Source organism: Myxocyprinus asiaticus, chromosome 38 (assembly GCF_019703515.2).
Source record: "Myxocyprinus asiaticus isolate MX2 ecotype Aquarium Trade chromosome 38, UBuf_Myxa_2, whole genome shotgun sequence".
In the NCBI taxonomy this organism is placed as follows: domain Eukaryota; kingdom Metazoa; phylum Chordata; class Actinopteri; order Cypriniformes; family Catostomidae; genus Myxocyprinus; species Myxocyprinus asiaticus.
The window spans coordinates 12721980-12744916 of record NC_059381.1 but is presented as its reverse complement, the minus strand read 5'-3'; the positions used below and the strand labels follow the sequence as shown (position 1 = coordinate 12744916).

The 22937-nt window shown below is 38.3% G+C and overlaps 1 protein-coding gene across 1 annotated transcript in view; it reads left to right on the top strand.

Annotated features, from left to right (window-relative positions):
- The window catches only part of unc5da (unc-5 netrin receptor Da), a 383276-nt gene that overhangs the window by 272737 nt on the left and 87602 nt on the right, over window positions 1-22937 (top strand). The window contains exon 2 of the mRNA XM_051677090.1: window positions 1655-1855. Coding sequence (XP_051533050.1) covers window positions 1655-1855 — 201 coding nt within the window. The remainder of the gene's footprint in view (window positions 1-1654; window positions 1856-22937) is intronic.

The following is a 22937-nucleotide window of genomic DNA, read 5'->3' as shown; positions in this document are numbered from 1 at the left end:
GGTCTTGGCTGATTTATTTTGATTTTCCCATGATGTCAAGCAAAGAGGCACTGAGTTTGAAGGTAGGCCTTAAAATACATCCACAGGTACACCTCCAATTCAGTGCACCTCCTAAAAAAGCTAACTGGCTAATTGCCTAAAGGCTTGGCATCATTTTCTGGAATTTTCCAAGCTGCTTAAAGGCACAGTTAACTTAGTGTATGTACATTTCTGACCCACTGGAATTGTGATAGTCAATTAAAAGTGAAACAATTTGTCTGTAAACAATTGTTGGAAAAATTATTCATGTCATGCACAAAGTAGATGTCCTAAAAGACTTGCCAAAACTATAGTTTGCTAATATTAAATCTGCGGAGGGGTTAAAAAATTAGTTTTAATGATTTCAACCTAAATGTATGTAAACTTCTGACTTGAAATGTACAGTAAATAGTAACTGGAAATTATACTGAAGAGAGATGGGAAAAAGAACCAGGGCATGTTGCAGTCTAGATTCAAGCCTGAATCGCCCACATGAGCACTACTACTCAGTGCATCAAAAACATGTTTGCTATCGGCTGTTACGCCATGATTTAGACACATATTTACTGTAACCTATAGTTTTCTTTTGAGAAATGGAACATTTATTTTTGTAATTTTATGACACTTTGAGCTTGGTCATACACACAAAGACCAAAGGTTTGAAGATTCATGTTAAGAAATCAACTTTGATATTTAGTGATTTAGATATTTAACAATATTTTTGCCTTTTAAACATCAGATTTTGTTGGGTGCCTGCAGTTTTGTTGGATTTGGAAGAATATAAAGTGAGTTCTTGTACTCAACATTACACAGTATTGGCCTAGACCAGCTTGTATCCATTTAAAAGATCCACTTAGGTACAATAACCATATTTCCATTGAAAAAAATACCCATAAGCATAATCATAACTCTGTACCACTCCTCTACGTTACATAAGGACTACTGTAGATTTTACATTCTATCCAGTGAGAAAATACAGAGCACAGAGGAGCTGTTCATGGTTCTTACATTGGCTCTTAATTTTTGTTATTTCAGTACTGCCTCCTGTCTGTGGTTCTGAAATCCTCTACAGGTACCTTCACATGCCTTAGGGCAGTTTTCACTTTATTTTTTGGTGTCATGGTCTCATATGCTGTTAGTGTGAAAATTTCATCCAAACTGAGAGAGCTTTTGAAAGTGATTGACAGACCAGTTAAGCAAGCAAGTAAGCTTTGTGTCACAGAGACCTGGCTGATGTGCAGACTGGTTGCTTCCAGTAAAGTAGATTTGATCAGTTAGATGTTTATGCTTTGCTTCAAATGAAACAGATCTGTTTGTAGGTCTGGTAAGCTGATGTTTTAATGAACTTTATTGTGGAATGAATTTGTTAACAGATATTAATCGTGAAGGTATGGCTTAGTAGATAAAGATCTGGGTGGGTAGCCAAAAGAATGTAGGTTCAAACTAAACAAATGTGCAACTAATGAGGCAAGGCGCTTAATCTCAATTTAAAAAACAGAAGTCGTCTTCTCATTTGGTGTGGTATATTCAGAGCAACACTTGTTATAAACATGTAATAACTTGTAATAACATGTATTAAGAAAATGTAATAATATTTAATAAACATGTAACAACATGTCAACAATTTTTTTTGCAGGATCACGTGATGGCCTCTCAGTGATGTCTGGAACACTGCCTCACTTTCTGCAGGAGCCTGATGATGCTTACATTGTCAAGAGCAACCCCATCAAGTTACATTGCCGTGCCCGCCCTGCCCTCCAGATATTCTTTAAATGCAACGGGGAGTGGGTCCATCAAAACCAACACACTGCTTTGGAGCATATTGAGCTAGGAACTGGTAAGACTTAAACACACACACACACACACAAAGCACAAATTGTCCTTTTTTAAAGTCGTCACGATATCAGTATTAACCCTATTTAATTGCTGATATCACCAGGCACTTTTATTTTTCAACCCCTCCAATCACGTGTCATATTGAGACCCCTTTTCATGATCCAATTCCGATGGATAATATCAAGTAGTGATCGACCGATATGGGTTTTTTAATTGCCGATTCCGATATCCAGAGAGCAGGGTGGCTGATAGGCCGATACAATGCTGATATATCACACAATTTAATATAGTAAATAACTTGAACATAAAATTGCAAAAAAAATTATTTAGCACTATATTTACTCAATTTCACACTAAACTTTAACTTTGTAAAAAATTATCAAAAAAATAATATTGTATTTTAAATGGTAGATAGCAGTTTCTTCTGATTTTTGTTTAGTCATCAAATTATTGTAATTTATTTGCAAATGAAGAAATTTGTTAATATATTAGGAAGAAGGAAATAACAGTACACACAGTAATCCAGCAACCATGGATGGCATGTCCATGTTAGCAATTGCATTTTCTCAAAAAATACCGAATCAAACCAATTGCACATACAGTTGTAAAGATTTCAACAGGAAGGAAGCGGGAAGCAGGTTGGCAGTCCAGGTAAATCAGCTTTTATTCAAGCGTTCATCTTCACAGACAAAGTATAGGCCTCCGCTCCACATACCCCCACCGCCCGACTCAGGCCCGGGCAACATCCGGCCTGCCTCCGTCCACTGGACCGGATCTGGTGTCCCCTTTTTAGTGAGATCAGTCAAGGGGCTGGTGACATCAGAAAAATTAGGAACAAACCTTCTGTAATAGCCAGCCAGCCCCATGAACTGTCTCACCTCATTTTTGGACATGAGACGTGGGCAGGCTGCAATCACTGCAGTTTTATCAATTTGGGGACGTACCTACCCATGACCCAAATGGAAGCCCAGATACCATACTTCCACCCGCCCAATTGTGCAATTTTTCGGGTTTGCCATGAGCCCCGCCCGCCTCAGCGACCTCAGGATGGCTCTTAGATGCTGCATATGCCTCTGCCAATCACTACTGTATATAATAATATCATCCAAGTAGGCAGCGGCATATGTAGCGTGTGGCCGGAGGATCTTATCCATTAGGCGCTGGAACGTGGCGGGAGCCCCGAACAAACCAAACGGAAGAGTGATGAATTGGTGTAATCCGAACGGTGTGGAAAAGGCCATTTTTTCTCGGGATAATGGAGTTAAGGGGATCTGCCAATATCCCTTAGTTAAATCCAGTGTCGAATAAAATTGAGCCGCACCCAACCGATCGAGCAGTTCGTCAATTCGGGGCATTGGGTATGCGTCAAATTTAGACACCGCGTTGACTTTCCGGTAATTAACACAGAACCGGACTGACCCGTCACTCTTAGGTACAAGAACAACTGGGCTCGCTCAATCGCTGTGTGATTCTTCTATTACCCCCATCTTGAGCATTGCCTCTAATTCATCCCAAATCTCCTTTTTCTTGTGTTTGGGTACGCGGTGTGGCCGACTACACACTACCACTCCTGGTGGGGTCTCGATATGGTGTTGAATGAGGTTAGTCCGACCGGGAAGAGGAGAGAACATGTCCGCAAACTCGTTTCGCAACCTGACCACCTCCGTGAGCTGGGACGGTGAGAGGTGGTCTCCACAAGGGACCGGGGTGAATGGATCGGCTTTGAACTTCACCTCTGGCCAAAGCTCCGGCTTCTCCGGAACTACCATCGCCATGGACACGGGACCTCCTCTCTCCACAATTTAAGGAGGTTGAGGTGGTAAATTTGACGTGCCCCGCCTCTATCCGTTCTTTTAACTTCATAATTGAGATCCCAGACTCGCCGTGTAACCTCAAAGGGTCCTTGCCACATGGCGAGTAATTTCGAGCTCGATGTGGGGAGTAATACAAGTACTTTGTCTCCCGGTGCAAATTCCCATAGCTGGGCACCCCTATTATACGGCCGGCTTTGTGTCTCTTGAGCTTGGAGCAAATTCTGTTATGACAACTGACCCAGTGTGTGTAGCTTTGCTCGAAGATCAAGGACATAATGAATTTAATTTTTGCTCTGGGAAGGGCCTTCCTCCCACACCTCCCATATGACGTCAAGCACCTCTCAGGGCCGGTGTCCATACGGAAGCTCGAAGGGGAAAAACCAGTGGAGGCTTGCGGGACCTCCCTGACTGCAAATAATAGGGGGTCCAGCCATTTGTCCCAATTTCTAGCGTCCTCGTGTACGAACTTACAAATCATGTTAACGGTGTAGTGTTCTCTCTGGTCCTAAGTGACCCGCCATAGGATTGTGGTGAGCCTCCTTGAAAAGTGTTTCCTGACGGCTCCTCTGGACTAATAACTGGGTTGTATTTTCATGGGTTTGAGTGTCCTGTGTCACTCGATACAACCGGTCCCTAATAATTGAAAAGTACGGGTATGTGAGGGCGACGTCCGGCTGGAGCTGCTGACCATTGATTACTCTCACTTGGTTAAAGGCGTGTCTTAGGTTTTCATCATGCGACTGCTCTAGAGGGAAGTCCCCCTCCGAGAATTCCCTGAGCAATACCAGAGGATTCCCCTCCTGTGTCATTCTGACACTGAGCAGACGCAGGCGGCCCCGGCTCTGCCTCCCCAGCCATCGCATCACACATCACACACCATGTTTTTGGTTTGCAGGACCCATCCGCACACAGTGCTTTCAATAAACTTTTAAACCCCGGCCAATTTGTTCCCAAAATCAGCGAATGGGTGAGGCGGGAATTAACATGCACACACCTCACCAACACCCTGTGATTTGAACCCAAAGCCCCATCATGAACCATGCCGTGGTGGATCGAGGTTTGATTGCAACCTGAATCTACCAGGGCTTGGTATGTACGCCCCTTAATCCTTACCAGTATGTGATACATCCCATCACGATGGGGGGTGGCCTGTGGTGTGTCGGAGAACCGGATCCACGTCCCCACTTCCATTACCGGACACCGGTCCCAAATGTGTCCCGGCTCCCCGCAACTCCAACAGACCGGCCCAGGCTCCCCGGCTGCACCAGTGGTGGTGGAGATATCAACCTGGGAAGGACGTCGGAGAGGGGTAGGGGAGGGGGTCGGCGCGTAGTGCAGCCCACAGAAGCGGGTGCTAGTTTGGGTAAATACAGGTTGAGAGGGTGAAGGGGGAGTAGGAGAGAGAGGGAGAGAGAGAGAGACTTGGACTGCTCGCCGGCTTCGGGGTAGGCCACCATGTGGGCTTCAGCCAGCTGGACGGCATCATCCACCGACATGGGGCAATGGCACTGGACCCATTCCACAGTCGTCTTGGGCAGACGAATGGTCAGCTGCTCCAGCATCATCAGTTCTATTATTATGTCCTCCACGGCGCGCCCTTCCCCGGCTAGCACCCATTTTCGGCAAGCATCCCGGAGCCGCAGGGCAAATGCAAATGGGCGGCCGACTTCACTCAGCGTAAGGGAGTGGAACCGCTGGTGATGTTGTTTGGGGGTGCGGCCCACCAGTTGCAGGACAGCGGTCATCAGTTTCGCATAGTCCAGGCGGTCCTCAGCTGGCAGTTGTGTCACCGCTAGTTGGGCCTCCCCAGAAAGCAGCGGTAGCAAGTGGAGGGCCCACTGGGCTTGAGGCCAGTCGTTCAAAGAGGCCCAGGAGTGCTCAAAGAGGCCCAGGATAACGCCTCTGGGTCATCCTGGGGGCCCATCTTCATCAGGAGGAGGTGCGGCTTCATCGCTGCCTCTGGGGTCGCGACAGAAGGATCCGCCTGGAGCTAACCAGCTCCGTAAAGCCTGCTGATCCTCGGCCTGGGCCAGGAGGAGCTCCAGGAAACATCGCTCCTGGGCAAGCAGGGCTTGGTGATGGGTCTCCTGGATGCTAGCCAGGGTACGGATGACTTCGCCCAGCGGTGAGGTGTCCATGGCGACCAGTCTTCTTCCTTCGATGTCCCGGGTTTCGGCACCAGTGTAAAGGTTCCAACAGGAAGCGGGAAGCGGTTTGGCAGTCCAGGTAAATCAGCTTTTATTCAAGCGTTCAGCTTCACAGACAAAGTATAGGCTTTTCAGCTTCATAAACAAAGAGCAGGCTTTTCAGCTTCACAAACACCAAACAGGCTTTTCAGCTTCACAAACACCAAACAGACTTCACGGATACAGAAGTGGCTTTTCAGCTTCACGCAACTCTCTCCCCCTCACTGGCGTTCTCGGCAGCTTTTTCAAACCCATCTCCGTTGTCACTGTAACGAGAAACAGGTGTTATGCATCGTTAATCACCAGGTGATGGCTCTTACCACTTCCTCTCTCCCCAGTGACAGACACACGACCACATCCCGCTCCACAACAGTGTATAGTGAATAAGACATTTACTTATAGCACACGTGAAGCGCTTTTACTTTGAAGTTGCACTCACGTGCTCGTGCGAGCAGCAATATCCTGGCAGTTTAAAAGGCCTGGATCACCTGCTTGGATTGTCATGGACAGACCATCATGATTTGTGAATCAGAGGAACTTTTGATCCTGAAGTTTTTGACTCTGGCTTATGGAATATGTGTTTCAGAGAAAGATATTAGATGAACGCTCGACGGGAAGAAAACACTGGATTTTCGTAAGGTTCGTGAATTATATCTTTTTAAACAAGATATCTGCATATTTGATTTATGAGCGTTCCACAGGATGCTGGATCTGCTGAAGTGGTGTGAGGTTGGTTTATTACATCTGTTTAAACGAGATATGCACATATTTGCAGACGGTATATGATAATAGTTTTATTTATATTCGCCTTTTTATCATTAGACAATATAGTTAAAAGTTACAGGGAATTGTTGAGGAGAAAGAGGGAGAATGAAACAGGCTAGCACTTTAACATTATGAGCTCCAAAGCGTTTGCCGCAGTTCTGATATTTGGACTGTTTAAATGACACTTTGTTGCACACCGGTCTATTATTATAGTAACACGACTGCATGCAACAACAAAACGAACCGTGAGTGGTTGTCTACGTGTCTCAGTCACTTCACATGCAAGCAGGCAATTCTTAGCGCCCTCAAGAAACAAATTGGCCAAAGGCGAACATTTATCAGCCGATGCCGATAATTAAAAAATTCAGAAAATTGGTCATATTATCGGCCTCTGGGTTATATCGGTTGACCACTAATATCAAGTCCCACCCTAAATTTTTTTCACATTTAGTATCCAGTTTCACTTGGAAATTCATCACATCACAGGAGAAAAATGGGTTGTGAACACCATTTCATGTTGAGTTTAAAGCACTAATTTTCTCTCGGTTTCAATCACAAACACCCAGCAGTGTCGGATGGGGGAGAGTAGTGTCCAGAATGTCAAATCCTAAACAAGCAGTTGTTGGGCTCAACTTCTCTCAGCGTTTCATCTTTCAGTTCACTCTCCATCAAACGTAGTGTTCTATCTGTAAGAGCTTGAAAGAGAATGATTGTTGCATTTAATGTTTGGTGGTGGAGATTTTGACAGCTAAAAGGACCGATCCAGTGATGCAACAGAGTGAAATAGCACTGTTTTCCCCCTCTCGGATCGGTGTTTGACCCAGGCGTGAATCGCTGCTTTATATTCAAAAACATTTTAATGCAGTTTGGAGCATTTCAGGCATGTTTTACCTTTTATGCTTATTTCTTTGGCCTTTATCTGTGGTTGATAAAAGAGTTGGCTGACAAATTGACAGATCTTGAATGCTACCTGTATTAAAAGCTTTAAAAAGACTGATAGACAGTTCAAAATCCTTAGAAATTGAACTAATCACAGTTCAGTGACCTCAACCAGCTTGTGGTATTCTTATAATAGTATTTAAGTAGTAATTTAACTTGTAGAGTGACTTAAAATGCACTTACTGTATAACAAATACAGTCCCCTTGGAACAACCTGGGGTTAAACGTCTAACTCAAGGGCACAACAGTGATATGCACTGTAAAAAAAAGTCTATTCCTGGCTAGTTGCATGACTTTCACAGAATATTTTACAGTAGTATTTCAAAAATGTATTACAAGACAACTGTATGCTGTGACTTCACAGTGAACAGGACCAATAAATTACTGTAATGTAGCAGTGCTGTGTTGTAGAATCACAATGATCATCTGTATTTTTTTTTTTTTATCTACAGTGTTTGTTAATTGTCACCATTGTTGAGATTTGGATGCTGAGCATTGATATCTTGTGTGCCTGATTGAAAACTCATGATAAAAGGTTAATGAGCGATAAAACCAACCATATTATAGCCTGTCTTTGCAAACATCCCTTCCTTATTGTTCATTTAAAATTATACTATTTTTTTTTTTTTTTTTACTTCCAGATGCACCATATGGTGTATTTTATACGCCATGGGCTGACATAAAGTCAACCACTAAATGTACTATTTTCTCCATTCATTACAGTACAATAATTTGTGTTCTTAAACACAGTTGCACCAACTGGGAGAAATTTAATTAGAAATAAATAAGATAAGGTCCCATACAAAGGGAGCACTAAACACCAAAATGGTGACTTCAAACAAAACACCATTTTCCCATAATGCAGTGCGATATTCAAATTTCTTTTTTCACAGTAATGTGTTGTGTTGTGACAGAAAATGACCTAGCCTGCATTGATTTTACAGTAAATATTGAAAACAGTATTTTATTGTAATAAATTACTGTTGAATCTTGTAAAAATCCTGGCAATTTTTTTATAGTGTGGGCTCTGTTCCAAAACCTAGTGAGCTGCCTTGCTGTCTGTTGCCTTCATAGGTAGTTGACTTCTAAATGAAATGGATCCTCATAAGTGACAGATTTGGAACACTCTACATAGGCAGCAACTTTGTGCTGGACTTTGATGCAAGAGGAATGATGCAGTACTTTAGTAAGCATACATTTTATGTAGAATAGTCAGTTTTTAATTATTGAAATATTGATTTGTACACGTACTCAATAGAGCATGTTTTACATCTCACATTTGCTTTTATGACACTTTCGGTTAGGTTTAGGCTAGGGAGGTAGGTTTTGTTAATTTAAAATGCAATAGAGCATTAACCTTTAAAACCTTATCTGTTTGGGAGAACATTTAATTCACTTTTAGATAGTTCACGTCTGAACTGCCGTGATGTGTGTGAGAAGTGTGTGTAATATTTTGCAAAATTGTCGCCACAGTCAAGTTTTTTCATGATATCAGGCTCGAATATAAACAAACTACTGAGCTGAGGTCATTCTTCTACTCTGACATTCGATAACTCAGCTTGCATGCTAAAAGGCCCAAAGCTGATTTTGGATCATCTGCTAAAATCAGCATCCACCTAAATATCTGCCATTGCATTACACCTAGCTTGCCATCTCAGCTTCCTCCCACCACATACTGGGATCTTCTATCTTGCATTGCATTGGCCATTGAGTCTCAGTTGGATGTTGGACTACCTAATCATCTGTGTACATCTGTGAGGCTCTGTTGATTAAGACCGGGCTTCCGCAATCCAGCAGTAATACACTCAGATCACATCTTTCCAGCAGTAAAGGCAATAAATCAAACTCTGAGAGTGGAAGCAGTGGTGTCCTTGGACAACCTGCGTGCCTGCTCGGATTATTTGTCCTGCTGGGCTGAATGGAATCGCTCATGGATGGATGGTTGGTAAATCTGTCAGTGCCTTTGAAATGGTTCTGTTTTATGAAGACTGGTAAAGACTGTAAAACGTATTGGAGATGTCTCTCAGACAGAAATGCACACAACTGCACATATTTGTAAAAGTACCATTCAGGGCTTTTACTTTTTCACTGGAGTCTTGAAGGAATAGTCAGCCAATAATGAAAAATCTGTCATGACATCATCATTCATTAATTTATTGAAAATCTTGATTTTCGCCCTAGCTTTCTTTGGTGCCTTCATTAGAGAAGTAGTGATGTATGGAAGCCCAGGAGTGCCATTTACAAAGGAATAAATTATCAATCTATTAATTTGAAAATAAAAATTTGAATAAATAAAACAATTTATAAATGGACAAATAAATAGACACATTTAAATGTGTTTATTTAATTCACACTTATATTTAGCAATAAAGTAATTTTTAAATGCACCCTTTAAATTGCGTTTTAAAAAGCATTTGGCAATTGCTTTTCTTCATCCATTGCCAGTTGCTTTTCTTTATCCATTTGACAATTGCTTTTCTTTATTGTTTGACTTTTCCTTTTACCATTTGTCAATCCATACTGAAGCACAGGAGTGCCAATTAAAAAAGAATGAATTAATAAATTATCAATTGATTAATTTGAAAAAAACTTTATAAATAAGTAATTTATGTATAAATAAAAAACACATTTAAATGTGTTTATTTTATTCATGTTTAAAAATTTCATTATATTTAACAATAAAATTGTGCATTCATAAATCATATTTATTTCACATTTAAAGTGTCATTCAATGTAGAAATAAATGAGTACATTAATGAGTCTTTTAAATGCACCTTTTAATGCTCATTAAAAGCACCGGTTACATTGCATTTTAAAAAGGTATTTGCCAATTGCTTTTCCTATAATAAATTATCAATCTATTAATTTGAAAATAAAAACTTGAATAAATAAGTCCATTTATAAATGGACAAATAAAAAGATGCATTTACATGTTTATTTAATTCATGTTTAAAAATGTCATTATATTTAACATTTTTTTTAAATGTCATTAAATGTAGCAATAAATTAGTACATTAATGAGTCTTTTAAATGGGCTTTTTAATGCTCTTTAAAAGCACCAGTTACATTGCATTTTAAAAAGGTATTTGGCTATTGCTTTTCTTATTCATTTGCCAATTGCTTTTCCTCATCCATTTTCCAATGGCTTTTCTTTTTCCTTTTTCTTTTACTTTTCATTAACCAACTGAGAATCAAGTTTAAAAAAATGCCATTGGACTGTTGACTCATGGGAGCAACCAATGAAATTTCGACTCAGTTATAAGACACACCCCATCTCCCACGTGCCACTCGAAGAGGATGTAAGACTGTCTGTTATTGGACATTGGTATGAGCAGTTTACATGATATTATTGGATCTGCGCATAGGGATGTAAAACATTTCAGAAGTTAATGGTGGCTCATTCACTGTTGCTGTGAAATGCTGAGCACGCCCTACCCGAGCGTGCACAGTGATGCGTGTCCAAGATGGGAGCTGGTAATCGTGATGCTGTGAACAGAACCAGTCTCCTGACCCGTGGCCCGAACTGAAACACATGACGGAGGTGAGCAAGGGCAACGGCTCGAGATGCTGGAGAAAGCCAGTGGGCTTTCCAGAACTTTACTTACTGAAGAAAACGCACACCCCCTTTCAGTTATATCAAATTCATTTTAAAAACACTGTCTGATCATCTTTAAATATTTTATTTTTATTAAAATAATTGCCTGTATATGATTGAGAAAAGGCGGACTGTCAGAATGATGGTCAGCTGATGATACAGAGAAGGCAAGCGAGCACACTTTTGTGGAACAAATGGTAGTGTTTAAACTAATGTTGTGTATTACTTAGACTATATGGCCAAAAGTTTGTGGACACCATATGTGCTTGATGAACATTTGATTTCAAAACCTCAGGCATCAATATCCCCCTTTGCTGTAATAACAGCTTCCACTCTTTTGGGAAGGCTTTCCACTGTACTGTATGTAGTAGCATGGCTGCAGTGATTTGCTCTCATTCAGACACAAGGCTATCAGTGAGGTCAGGAACTGATGTTAGTCAATGGGGCCTGACTTACAGTTGCTGTACCAGTTCACCCCAAAAGTGATCAGTGGGGTTCAGGTCTGGGCTTTCTGCAGGCCAGTCGATTTCTTCCACGCAGTAAACCATTTCTTTATGGACCTCGCTTTTTTCACATGGGCATTGTCATGCTGGAACAGAAAAGGGCTATCCCCAAACAGTTGCCACAAATTTGGAAACACACAAAGCCCAAGCCATTACATAAAGAAACATTAAGATTTTTCTTTACTGGATTTAATGGAGTAACCAAATTCTTTAATTAGAAGGGGGTGTCCACAAACTTTTGGCCATATAGTGTATGTGTATTACGAAAGTGTCTCTTCCAAATGAAAGTTAATATATGTGTGTATATATATATATATATATATATATATATATAAACATTTCACACCAACCTGCTGTGTATATCTGTTTAGAATGTCGCAAATAAAGATTGTGCTTAACCTTTTGTTGTTCTCATCTTCATAAAGATGTTTATTGACTGACAGTAGCTATACACACAGTAAATACACAATGTACACATTCTTTTATCACATTCCTCTTATACAATTGTAGTCTGGGTCTTATGGATTTAACATTTTGAATTTTGAATGAATTTACATTTTAATTGTACCTGAATCGATTATATTATAGGCAATATTTAATTGACACAGATAATGTAAAGATGTTTGAGGTAAAATGTCCAAGATTTTGGCCAGACATTTTCCGAGAGAAAAAAAAGCAATAACCAACAACTGTTTTACCCCTTCACTGCTAGAATTGTGCAAAATTAAAGTCACTTAACATAACTTTTACTGGAAGAAAAAAAAAATTACCTTCTGGTTGTGTAAATGAAAGATAATACTTTATTAAGCTTTATAAACAGAAACAGTTTAGCAAAGTTTCATTGTATCCCAGTGCTTATGATTGATGATCTCACAGTGCACTGAAGGTACAGTATATGGGCTTTGTTCACAAATATGGCAGAGAGAGAGAGCGGCCATACAGTAATGAAACAGGTGAATAGCTGTAAGGTCAGGCTGTGCAGAGAAGCAATTGCTTTTGTAACCACTGTGAAGTTGGCACCCCATATAATTAAATAATTACCAAATCTATACCATTAGTTTTGTGCTGATTTATTCCGCAAAAATGAACATTTGTGCTGGTTCGGTGTTTGAGATATTAGACATCATTTTTTGGACTGTGTGACGTCACTCTCCACACCATATCATCCAAATCACCCCGAACTGGTGTCATTCGTCTGTGCTCAATTTGTACTGATTTATGGCATTAAAATTAATCTTGTATCTATTTCCCTTCCTTAGAAATAACAGCTTGTATTTGGGAGCAGTGACGTAACTCTCCAAGTCCAAATCGCCCTGAATCGGTGTCCTTCGTTTGTGCTCGATTTGTGCCATTAAAAGAAATATCATACCATATTCCTTTCTTTGTATTTAACAAGATAGCTTTTGGGAGCCGTGAAATCGCGCAGGCTAAACCGCATCTCAATCACTCTCACCTGTCTACATTTTTAACTCAGTTATTCTAGCAAAACATAGCAAGACACAATACAAATCAAATAAAAAATTGTAAAAGTCAGTAAATAAAATTAATATTAAGAACATATAAATATAAAATAAATATAGCCTACACAACCAGTTGAAAAGGACACTAACTAATTTGTCTCATAATCTTAAAACCTATTGATCTAAAGGCTTATAAGTCAAACGCTTGGGATTATTTCTGTACTCAAATATAAATTATGCCTAGTTATAGATGTCTGCACAAATGTCTATATTTTTATTTATTTATTTAATAGTATTTTTTTTTCTTTTTTTTTAAAGAAAAGTAGCCAACAAGTTTCCAGCATATGAAATCATTCAGTACTGTTTAAAAAGCATCCCAGGATGCACCTGAAATTGATTGAGAATGTGCAGAGCTGGAATAGACAAAAGGCTGCACTGAAGAAGTTAAAACAGAAGATGTTTCTGATTATATTAGTTTTGGTCACTGCATAATTTCCATACTTTTGTGTTACTTATTAGTTTTGATGATGTTATACTCTAAATTCTAAAATGTGCAGTAATAAATAATAAAGAATAGGCAAGTGTGACCAAACTTTTCTAAAGAGTTCTAGTCTTATACTGAGGGGCCATTCGCATTGAGCACATTTTTGTGTCCTTCCACGCTGTTTTATTATTGATTTCAATGTAAACGTGTACTGTCTTTGGCGGCTTGTTCATCTTTTTAGATGCCCTTTTTAGAATATAAACTGTTAAACTTAGAGTCAAGATACCTACGTTTTGCTCTTTTGTGACGCTGTGTGTAATTTTAGTGCAACAGCAATGCATTCCAGCATGCGAACGGCACCAAACGTGTTTTCAAACATACGTCTGAAATTTCAAGCAAATATTGTGAATATTAGCAACCATATTGGCCTATGCAATTACACAAACACAGTAAGCGCAAGTCATGCCAGCTTCTAGCTAAATTAAAACGAACTGAATATTGTGGCTGTTTACTTGCAAATTTTTTTGGAATAATGAAACTATATAAACATGATGTACAGCTTTGTTCAGCAGTCTCACATATAGCTTATAAACAAATCATAATTTGCAGCACAAACATGGTACATTTTTGCTGTTGAATTTAGAGTTTGATGGGGTGAAAGATTGTGTCAACGATACCAAACACGGCACAAACCAGAAGTGAGCACGAACGATGGAGACAGGCGAGAGTGATTGACGCGGGGTTAAGCCTGTTCCCACGATTTCACGCTCCCAAAAGCTATCTTGTTTAATACAAAGAAAGGAAAACGTTATGATGTTTCTTTTAATGGCACATACTAACGACAAATGGCGGTTGCTGCACATGTTTCAGTTCGGGGCGCGGGTCGGGTTGCTGGTTCTGTTGATTATTACCAGCTCGCATCTTTGACACGCATCACTATGCATGCTCAGGTAGGGCCGTGTTCAGCATTTCACAGCAACAGTGAACAAGCCACCATTAACATCTGATATGTTTCACATCCATTTCTTGTGCGCAGATCTAATAATATGTTTTACATCCTCTTCGAGTGGCACATGGGAGAGGGGGTGTGTCTTATAACTGAGTCGAAAGTTCATTGGTTGCTCCCACGAGTCAACAGTCCAATGGCATTTTTTTTTTTTTAACTCAATTCTCAATTGGTTAAAGAAAAGAAAAACAAAAACAAAATGGAAAAGCAAAACGCAAAGGAAAAGCAATTGGCAAATACCTTTTTAAAATGCAATGTAACTGGTGCTTTTAATGAGCATTAAAAGGTGCATTTAAAAGACTCATTAATGTACTCATTTATTTCTACATTGAATGACACTTTAAATGTGAAATAAATATGATTTATGAATGCACAATTTTATTGTTAAATATAATGAAATTTTTAAACATGAATTAAATAAACACATTTAAATGTGTTTTTTATTTATACATAAATTACTTATTTATAAAGTTTTTATTTTCAAATTAATCAATTGATAATTTATTAATTCATTCTTTTTAATTGGCACTCCTGTGCTTCAGCAAGTATGGACTGACAAATGGTAAAAGGAAAAGTCAAACAACAAAGAAAAGCAACTGGCAATGGATGAAGAAAAGCAATTGCCAAATAATTTTAAAAATGCAATTTAAAAGGTGCATTTAAAAATGACTTATTAATGTGCTGTTTTATTGCTAAATATAAGTACATTTTAAAGCATGAATTAAATAAACACATTTAAATATGTCTATTTATTTGTCCATTTTTAAATTGGATTATTCACATTTTTATTTTCAAATTAGAATAATTTATTTCATTCATTCTTTTGTAAATGGCACTCCTGGGCTTCCATAGTGATGTCCGATTCTTGAACAAATTGTTCTTTTGAGTAAGATCTTGTCAATGAATCATTTTCAAAAAGTTGATCAGGTTCACGAAGTCTTGAGTGATTTGTTAACAAAATGGATTAGTTGAGGTCAACAGCTCACTGGAGGGGAAGATTATCATTGAATAACAACTTAACCAAAGCTATCATATTAATTTTATGACCACTTTTAATGATGGTTTAATGGTTCTTTTGTATCCTTTTTTTAGCTTGAAAGCTCCAGTCCCAATTCATAGTAGTTTAATGGAAAAGAACAATATAGGTTTGGAAAGACATAAGGGTGAACAGGTGTTGACAGAATTTTTATTTTAGAATGAACTATACCTTTAAAGCCATGTTCATGGTAAAAAATCATGAATCAAATGGACCAGTGATGAACATAAACTCAGAACACAGTGCTAAACATGACACAGTGTTTGTATGTGTGTAGTTTTGTTTGTGTTTTATCACTACAACAAGGAATCACAGACACAAGGATTAATAGAGATGTAAAAGGAAAGCTCATGCTTTGGTCCTTCATATTTGATGAACGTTGTCAGGAACAGGGGTCAGAGAGCAGGTCTGCTTGAGAATTAGCCAGCTCAATTCCATCTCTTCCTCCAAACACAGAGTCACAGCAAAGCTTGCTAACAGGGCTGGACACCACAGTGATTCATTGGGGAAACAAACAGAACCACACAGAACCAGACAGTCTTTAGTGAAAACAGAACAACTGCCTAACATCCTGCTAAATATCATTCACAGCTCTGTTTGCTACAAATGCAACACTGTTTTATTAAAATGATGAGCTTTAGACTTGTTACCACAACTGAAATTGAAATGTGCCAAATGGTAATTTTAAAAGGTAAAAGGTGCTAATTAACATTGCAAAACAATTACATTGACAATGAAATTACTACTTGTTATTAAACATAGATCTGTTCCACAACTGCTTTCAAAGGTTAAACAAAATCTTACAGGATCATGATTGACATTTTATTTTCACAATGTAATCCACACATAAATGCCAAACCAACTGCATTAGCGCAGTAGTTTCACAAATTGCTTTTGTATGCTGCTTCAAAAATGTAAATGAATGCACATTTGCTTTTGAGAGAACTTTTGAGACTGTATATTCACAAATATAACTGGTCTGATTTGTTACCTCAAATGGATGGCATTTGTAATGTTTGTGTAACGTGCCCCAGGGCACCTGTCCATAATTCTAGAAACTCTCCCGTAAGAAATGTCTGTTAAACTTAATGTTTTGTTTTATTATTATTATAAATAAGAATAATCCATACAATCTGCCATCTTGGTAAAAACAATGTATTTTTTTTTTTTTATTTCACTCAGTAACACATAGCGAGTAAAACACAAAAGGTCATATCAGTATTTTGATTCATTAACTTTTTTTTTTCATTAAAGTTTTCTTAAATGCATTTAAGCAACATTGTCTAAATGGTATAGATTATTTTATACAAATGCATATGACATCACATAAACAATAATTAGGTAAAAGGTAATCCAAAAGTAATCTAAAAGTAATCATATTAGATTACCCACAAAATATAATCCAAGAGATTACGTTACTGATTCCAATTTGATTCATGTCATTTGTAATCAGTACCGGATTGTACCAATGTTTGTTTAACCCTCCTATGGTCTTCATAAATGAGCCCTACCTTTGGTCCTCTGGATTTTTGACCAGAAAGAGCAAAGGTGTTTCTTTTTTTTTTCTTTTTTTTTTATGATGATAATGATATCATTTCATCTTCCCTGAAGTAATAACAATAAAATTAAGCACTTGGGATTTTATGCTAATCTTTTTTTAAATCTTATTTACATGTAAATTTATCAATGTTACCATTAATTTGCATATGCAAATAAGCAAATTTAAGAAACTTTAGTACAGTAAAAACCTACATTTCTATAATCTGAAACATGAAGAAAATATGAGAATGTGACATATAGTGTAGGTAGATTGCTGCCATCTGGTGAACAAAATATAAATAAAATGACTTGAAAATAATGTCATGATAATAATAACCAGTAGATGGCTGCAGTGTTCTATGCAGCCACCTTCTGTGTAGCCTGATTGCTTGTTGTAACTTTATTTAGTATTTTTTCACAAGTTATGCATTTGGCATGCATTTGGCATCAAGTTATGATGGCATGTACCTTGCAGATGGATTTTTTGAATTTTCTGCACACCTTTATTTATGTCTCTTTCTCTGTGTGTGTGTTTGAGTTATGTTGTGTGTTTTGCCTCCTGACTGTTCTCACCCATTTATTTCTGTGTGTGTGTGTGCGCGCGCATGCTCTGCATTGTGGGTGTGTTATTGTCTCAATCCCTCATTTCTGAGTGTGTGTTTTTAGAATTGTGGCTGATTTATTGGTTTTAATTTTTTATTTTTTTCAAATGTAAAACAACAAATATCTGTGTCATAGTCTCACCAGTTCGCATTTGTGTGTGTGTAAGTGTGAGTGGGTGTGTATGTTTTACACTCTGGATGTTTTACAGTCTCACCCTTTCATTTCTGTGTCTGTTATTTCTGCATTGTGGCTGATTTATGGATTGTATTTGACAGATAAAAAAAAACAATTGCTCTGTGTTATGGTCTTTCCCATTCATTTTCAATGGTCGGTCAATTTTGACAGCGAAGACCAAAGGTGTCGCTTTTTTTATGACCACTTAGACTTATTGAATCATGCACATTTTATTTATTTATTTATTTATTTATTGTATGTCCAGATGGTACCTAGAGGAAAAGTTTAAATGCTTGTACTGCTCAGGTAAAGGAAATAATTTTTATTAAATCAGCTAAAGTGATTCCGGTCAAAAATGACCGAAGACCATAGGACGGTTAATAATCATGAGGCTTTATGCTGGCACTTCATGAACATTTATTTAATAGGGCTCTGTGAACTGCAGCACCCGTGAGGTGTCAGGTACCCATGTTGCAAGGGGTGACATTTGTCACAGATGCAATTGATTGCAAATGACTGTAGCCCTCTATGTAGCCTGGCCAAGGTAAACAGGGTGTTAATAAAACTCGGCAGCATTGTCCTTGTTTCCCAGCACAGAGCAGAGAGCTTAATGTGTGTGTGTTGTTATTCGAAAAACTAAGTGAAATGTCTTGCTTTTGGCCAACACAGGAACTCACTGAGTAACGCCAAAAATCCCTTTTAAGGCAAGTCAGTTCACATGGCCTCCATTAATGGAATTGTCCCTAGCAGCTATTTTCTAAGGATACAAGCATCATAAAAGTACAGCTTCTGTCTACTTTAATGGTGAAAGACCGAAATATTCAAAACATTTGGTCCAGCTAATGTGCATGTGCATTATCCACTTAGATACATCTTCTGTCAGTTATCTAAAAGGTGACTGGCTCTTTTACCTGTAAGGCGGGTCTTCCTTTTCTACATCTGCCAAATTGGGTGTTCCATTTTCTCCCATTCATTTTAATAGAAGTGCCCCATCTTGGGCTAAATTGTCTCTGGTAATGCTCAACCTTTTGTCATGGCGACTGGTATGGGCTGTGAGAGAACAGGAGGGCAGGGCAGGCCAGAGAAACAGTCAGCAAGAGCACCGTAACCCCACTGTGCACTGATCAATGTAGCTCACACAGCTAAAGCCACTGATCCTACTTCTACATAGTGAGAGAGAGAGAGGGAGGAAATATTTATTAAAAGAGGAATACCATTAGAGATCTGCTGAAGGAGAGAATTAGGAGTAAAACAGAGAGGAATTGAGCTGTGTGCGTAGAAAGATTGAGGGTGTGAGAGAAATGAAGGAAATACAGGCCAGGCTGACAGTAAAGAGATTTAAAGAGGAAGAGGATGAGAGCAGGATGTAGAGAAAAAAAGACAAGTAGGAAAAGAGTTAAATAAATAGTTCACCCATAAATGAAAATTCTTACAGTTTCCTCACTCTCATATCTATTCTGACCAGTATGCTTTCTTCTGTGGAACACAAAAAGAGATGTTTTGAAGAATGTCCATGGGATGTAAAGCTCTAAAAAAATAAATAAAAATACCATAAAATGTAGCCCTTATAACAAGTTAAAGGCTTACAATTTGTGCGATGAAAAACAAAAAAACAAACAAATGTAAAATGTTATTCACTGAAGTAGTTCTCATATATCATTGGTGCTTGCTCATATTCAAACATGGCGAGTGAAGACAGAGTGAAGATTAAGGAATTTAATGATTCCAGTTCTAATTCGGATTCCTCTTAACAATTCCAGTTCTTAGTTCCATTAACGATTATTTTAGTAATTTTGAGGAAGAATACATAAAAATAAGAAATGCAATTCTTATTGGATTTACAGTACTGCCCTCATCCGACTGTTACCAAATAATGAAGTAATTACATATTTTAACTGAACAGATTCTTACACTGTTCAGCACAAAACTGTATCATTTTTATTTGTATAGCGCTTTTCACAACACATGTAGTTTTAAAGCAGCTTTACAGAAAATCATACATTAACAGAAAATGAAACTGTAATATCTATAAAGTCTTAGTGATCATTGTGTAATTTGATTAAATATGATTGTAAATTGTGTATAAAAATAAATATCTTCAATAATAATTGTATTTAGAACCCTAGTGAGCAAACAGAAGGCGACTGTGGCAAGGTACACAAAACTCCATAAGATGTTTTTTAATGGAGAAAAATAGCCTTGGGAGAAACCAGGCTCACTGTGGGGGCCAGTTCCCCTCTTTCTAAACAGCATGAATATAATGCCAGTATTAGTTATTTATGTGCAGTGTAAGTCATGGTTTAAAATTAGTAATCTAAGTAAATGTTAAGAATCAGTGTTTAAACAAAGATTTTGTATGAACTGTAAGATTAATGACTAATGTCTCTGAAGTTCATCCTGGATTAACTGTAGAAGTTCACGTAGATGCATTGTCCTTTGTTAGTTGGCCGATGAAGGCTTTTTTTGGCAATTCATTGATTGTCTATGTATTCCATTTTAAGAGTGTAGTCCATCATTAGACCAAGGTGATGCAGGCAGAGATCAGTGAGGTGCATCGCAGTTCAACCGGCAGGTCATTTCGGTGAGGTCTATCCTAAATCCAAGGTTCAGGCAGTGGCATATGAAGTATCCCATGTCTTATGGCTGGAGTTGGCATCAGTTCATCCACTGAAGTCCATCGTAATAGACTGAAGTGATGTCTGGCTGGCACTGGCTGCATTTAGTCATCAACACTCAGAGACACAAAGCAGTGGAGTCCGACACCAAGCAGGAACGGAGCTGGATCTGGCCTGCTCTGGTAACCTCGGGATATGAATCCCGAGGCTGAGACAGGGAAACAAATAGAATAATGTTAGCGTAGATGCCATTACATTTTTTGCAGAGTTATTGATCATAATAAATGTTTCTGGTTCCGGCAGACCCAACTAAAGCAGCCTGAGGTGATGGATAAATTAGGTGTGTGCCTGGCTAAATAGATGAGTCTTTAATCTAGACTTAAACTGAGTTTGTGTGTCTGCATCCAAAACTCTGTTAAGGAGAATATTCCATAGTTTAGGAGCCAAATAGGAAAAGGATCTACCTTCTTTTGTGGATTTTGGTATTCTAGGAACTATTAACAGGCCAGAATTTTGTGATTGTAATGAACGTGATGGAATATAGCATAGTATAAGGTCACTTAAGTACTGCGGAGATAGATCATTCAAAGCTTTGTATGTAGTTTACAAAATTTTACAATTAATAAGAAAGTTAGCCAATGTAACAATGATAAAATTGGGCTAATATGATCATATTTCTTGGTTCTAGTCAGCACACTGGCTGCTACATTTTGAACCAATTGAAGTTTATTTTATTGAACTTGCAGAATATCCTTCCAGTAATGCATTACAATAATCTAGTCATGAATGCATGAATTATTTTTTTGGCATCAGAAACAGAAAGCATGTGTTGTAACTTAGCAATATTTCTGAGGTGGAAGAATGCTGTTCTACAAACATTGGAAATTTGATTTTCAAAGGACGGACTGGTATCAAATATAACACCTAAGTTCTTCGCTGTAGAAGACGATGTAACAGTACATCCATGGAGGGACAAATTATATTTTAGAGGCTTATTTTTAGAGGTTTTTGGTCCAATAATTAGTACCTCTGTTTTGATGGAATTGAGTAGAAGGAAATTTCTGGCCATCCAATCTTTGATTTCATTGATACATTCTGCTAATTTGGAGAACTGTGAAATTTCGTCGGGTTTCGAAGAAATATAAAGTTGGGTGTCATCAGCATAACAGTGGAAATTTATTCTACGATTCCTGATAATATCTCCCGGGGGAAGCATATATAAGTAGAAAAGCAGAGGCCCTAAAACTGATCACTGTGGCACTCCATACTTTTGTTTAATTTGACAATTCCTCATTTATACAGACAAAGTGGTAGCGGTCTGCTAAATAGGACCTAAACCATGCTAATGCAAGTCCAAAAATGCCAACATAATTCTCAAGCCTATTCAAGAGAATGTCATGATCTATCATGTCTAAGGCAGCACTAAGTTCTAAAAGTACTAGGAGAGAAATGCAGCCGTGACCAGATGATAAGAGCAAGTCATATGTAACTCTGATAAGTGCAGTCTCTGTACTGTGATGGGGCCTAAATCCTGACTGAAATTGTTCATACTGTATATACTATTTCTCTTTAGAAATCAACATAGTTGGAAGGACACTACCTTTTCTAGTATTTTCAACATAAATGAGAGATTTGAAATCGGTCAATAATTGGCCAATTCTTCAGGATCAAGCTGTGGCTTCTTAAGCAGTTTGATAACTGCCATTTTAAAGTTTCTTGGGACATGTCCTAAGGATAGCGAGGAGTTAATAATTTTGTGAAGAGATTCTGAGATTACAGGGAATATCTCTTTTAAGAGCTTAGTTGGTATTGGATCTAACATACATGTTGTGGATTTTGATGTTTCGATAAGTTTTGTTAGCTCTTCATGACCTATGACAGCGAAGGATTGAAGTTGCACGTGAGGAAAATTATGTGACCCTGTTTTCTGTGGCACTGTGACAGATGATTGCATAATTCCAATTTGATTTCTGATCTTTTCAGTTTTATCAATAAAGAAATTCATGAAGTCATTAATATTGTACTGCGACGGAATATCTGGTTCAGTCGAGGCTTTATTCCTAACTAATTTAGCCATGGTACTGAACAAACACCTAGGATTGTTGTGGTTATTTTCTATGAGTTTGCTAAAATATGCTGACCTTGCAGCCTTTAATGCCTGTCTTTAGCTACAGACACTATCATTTCATGTACCACGAAATACCAATAATTTTGTATTCTTCCACTTGCACTCCATTTTCCAAGATGCTCTCTTGAGAGCATGAGTGTGATCATTGTACCGTGGTGCGGGGCTTTTTTCTTTAATTTTCTTTAATCGAAGGGGGGCGACATTATCAAGAGTGCTAGAGAAGCACTACCTTTTTG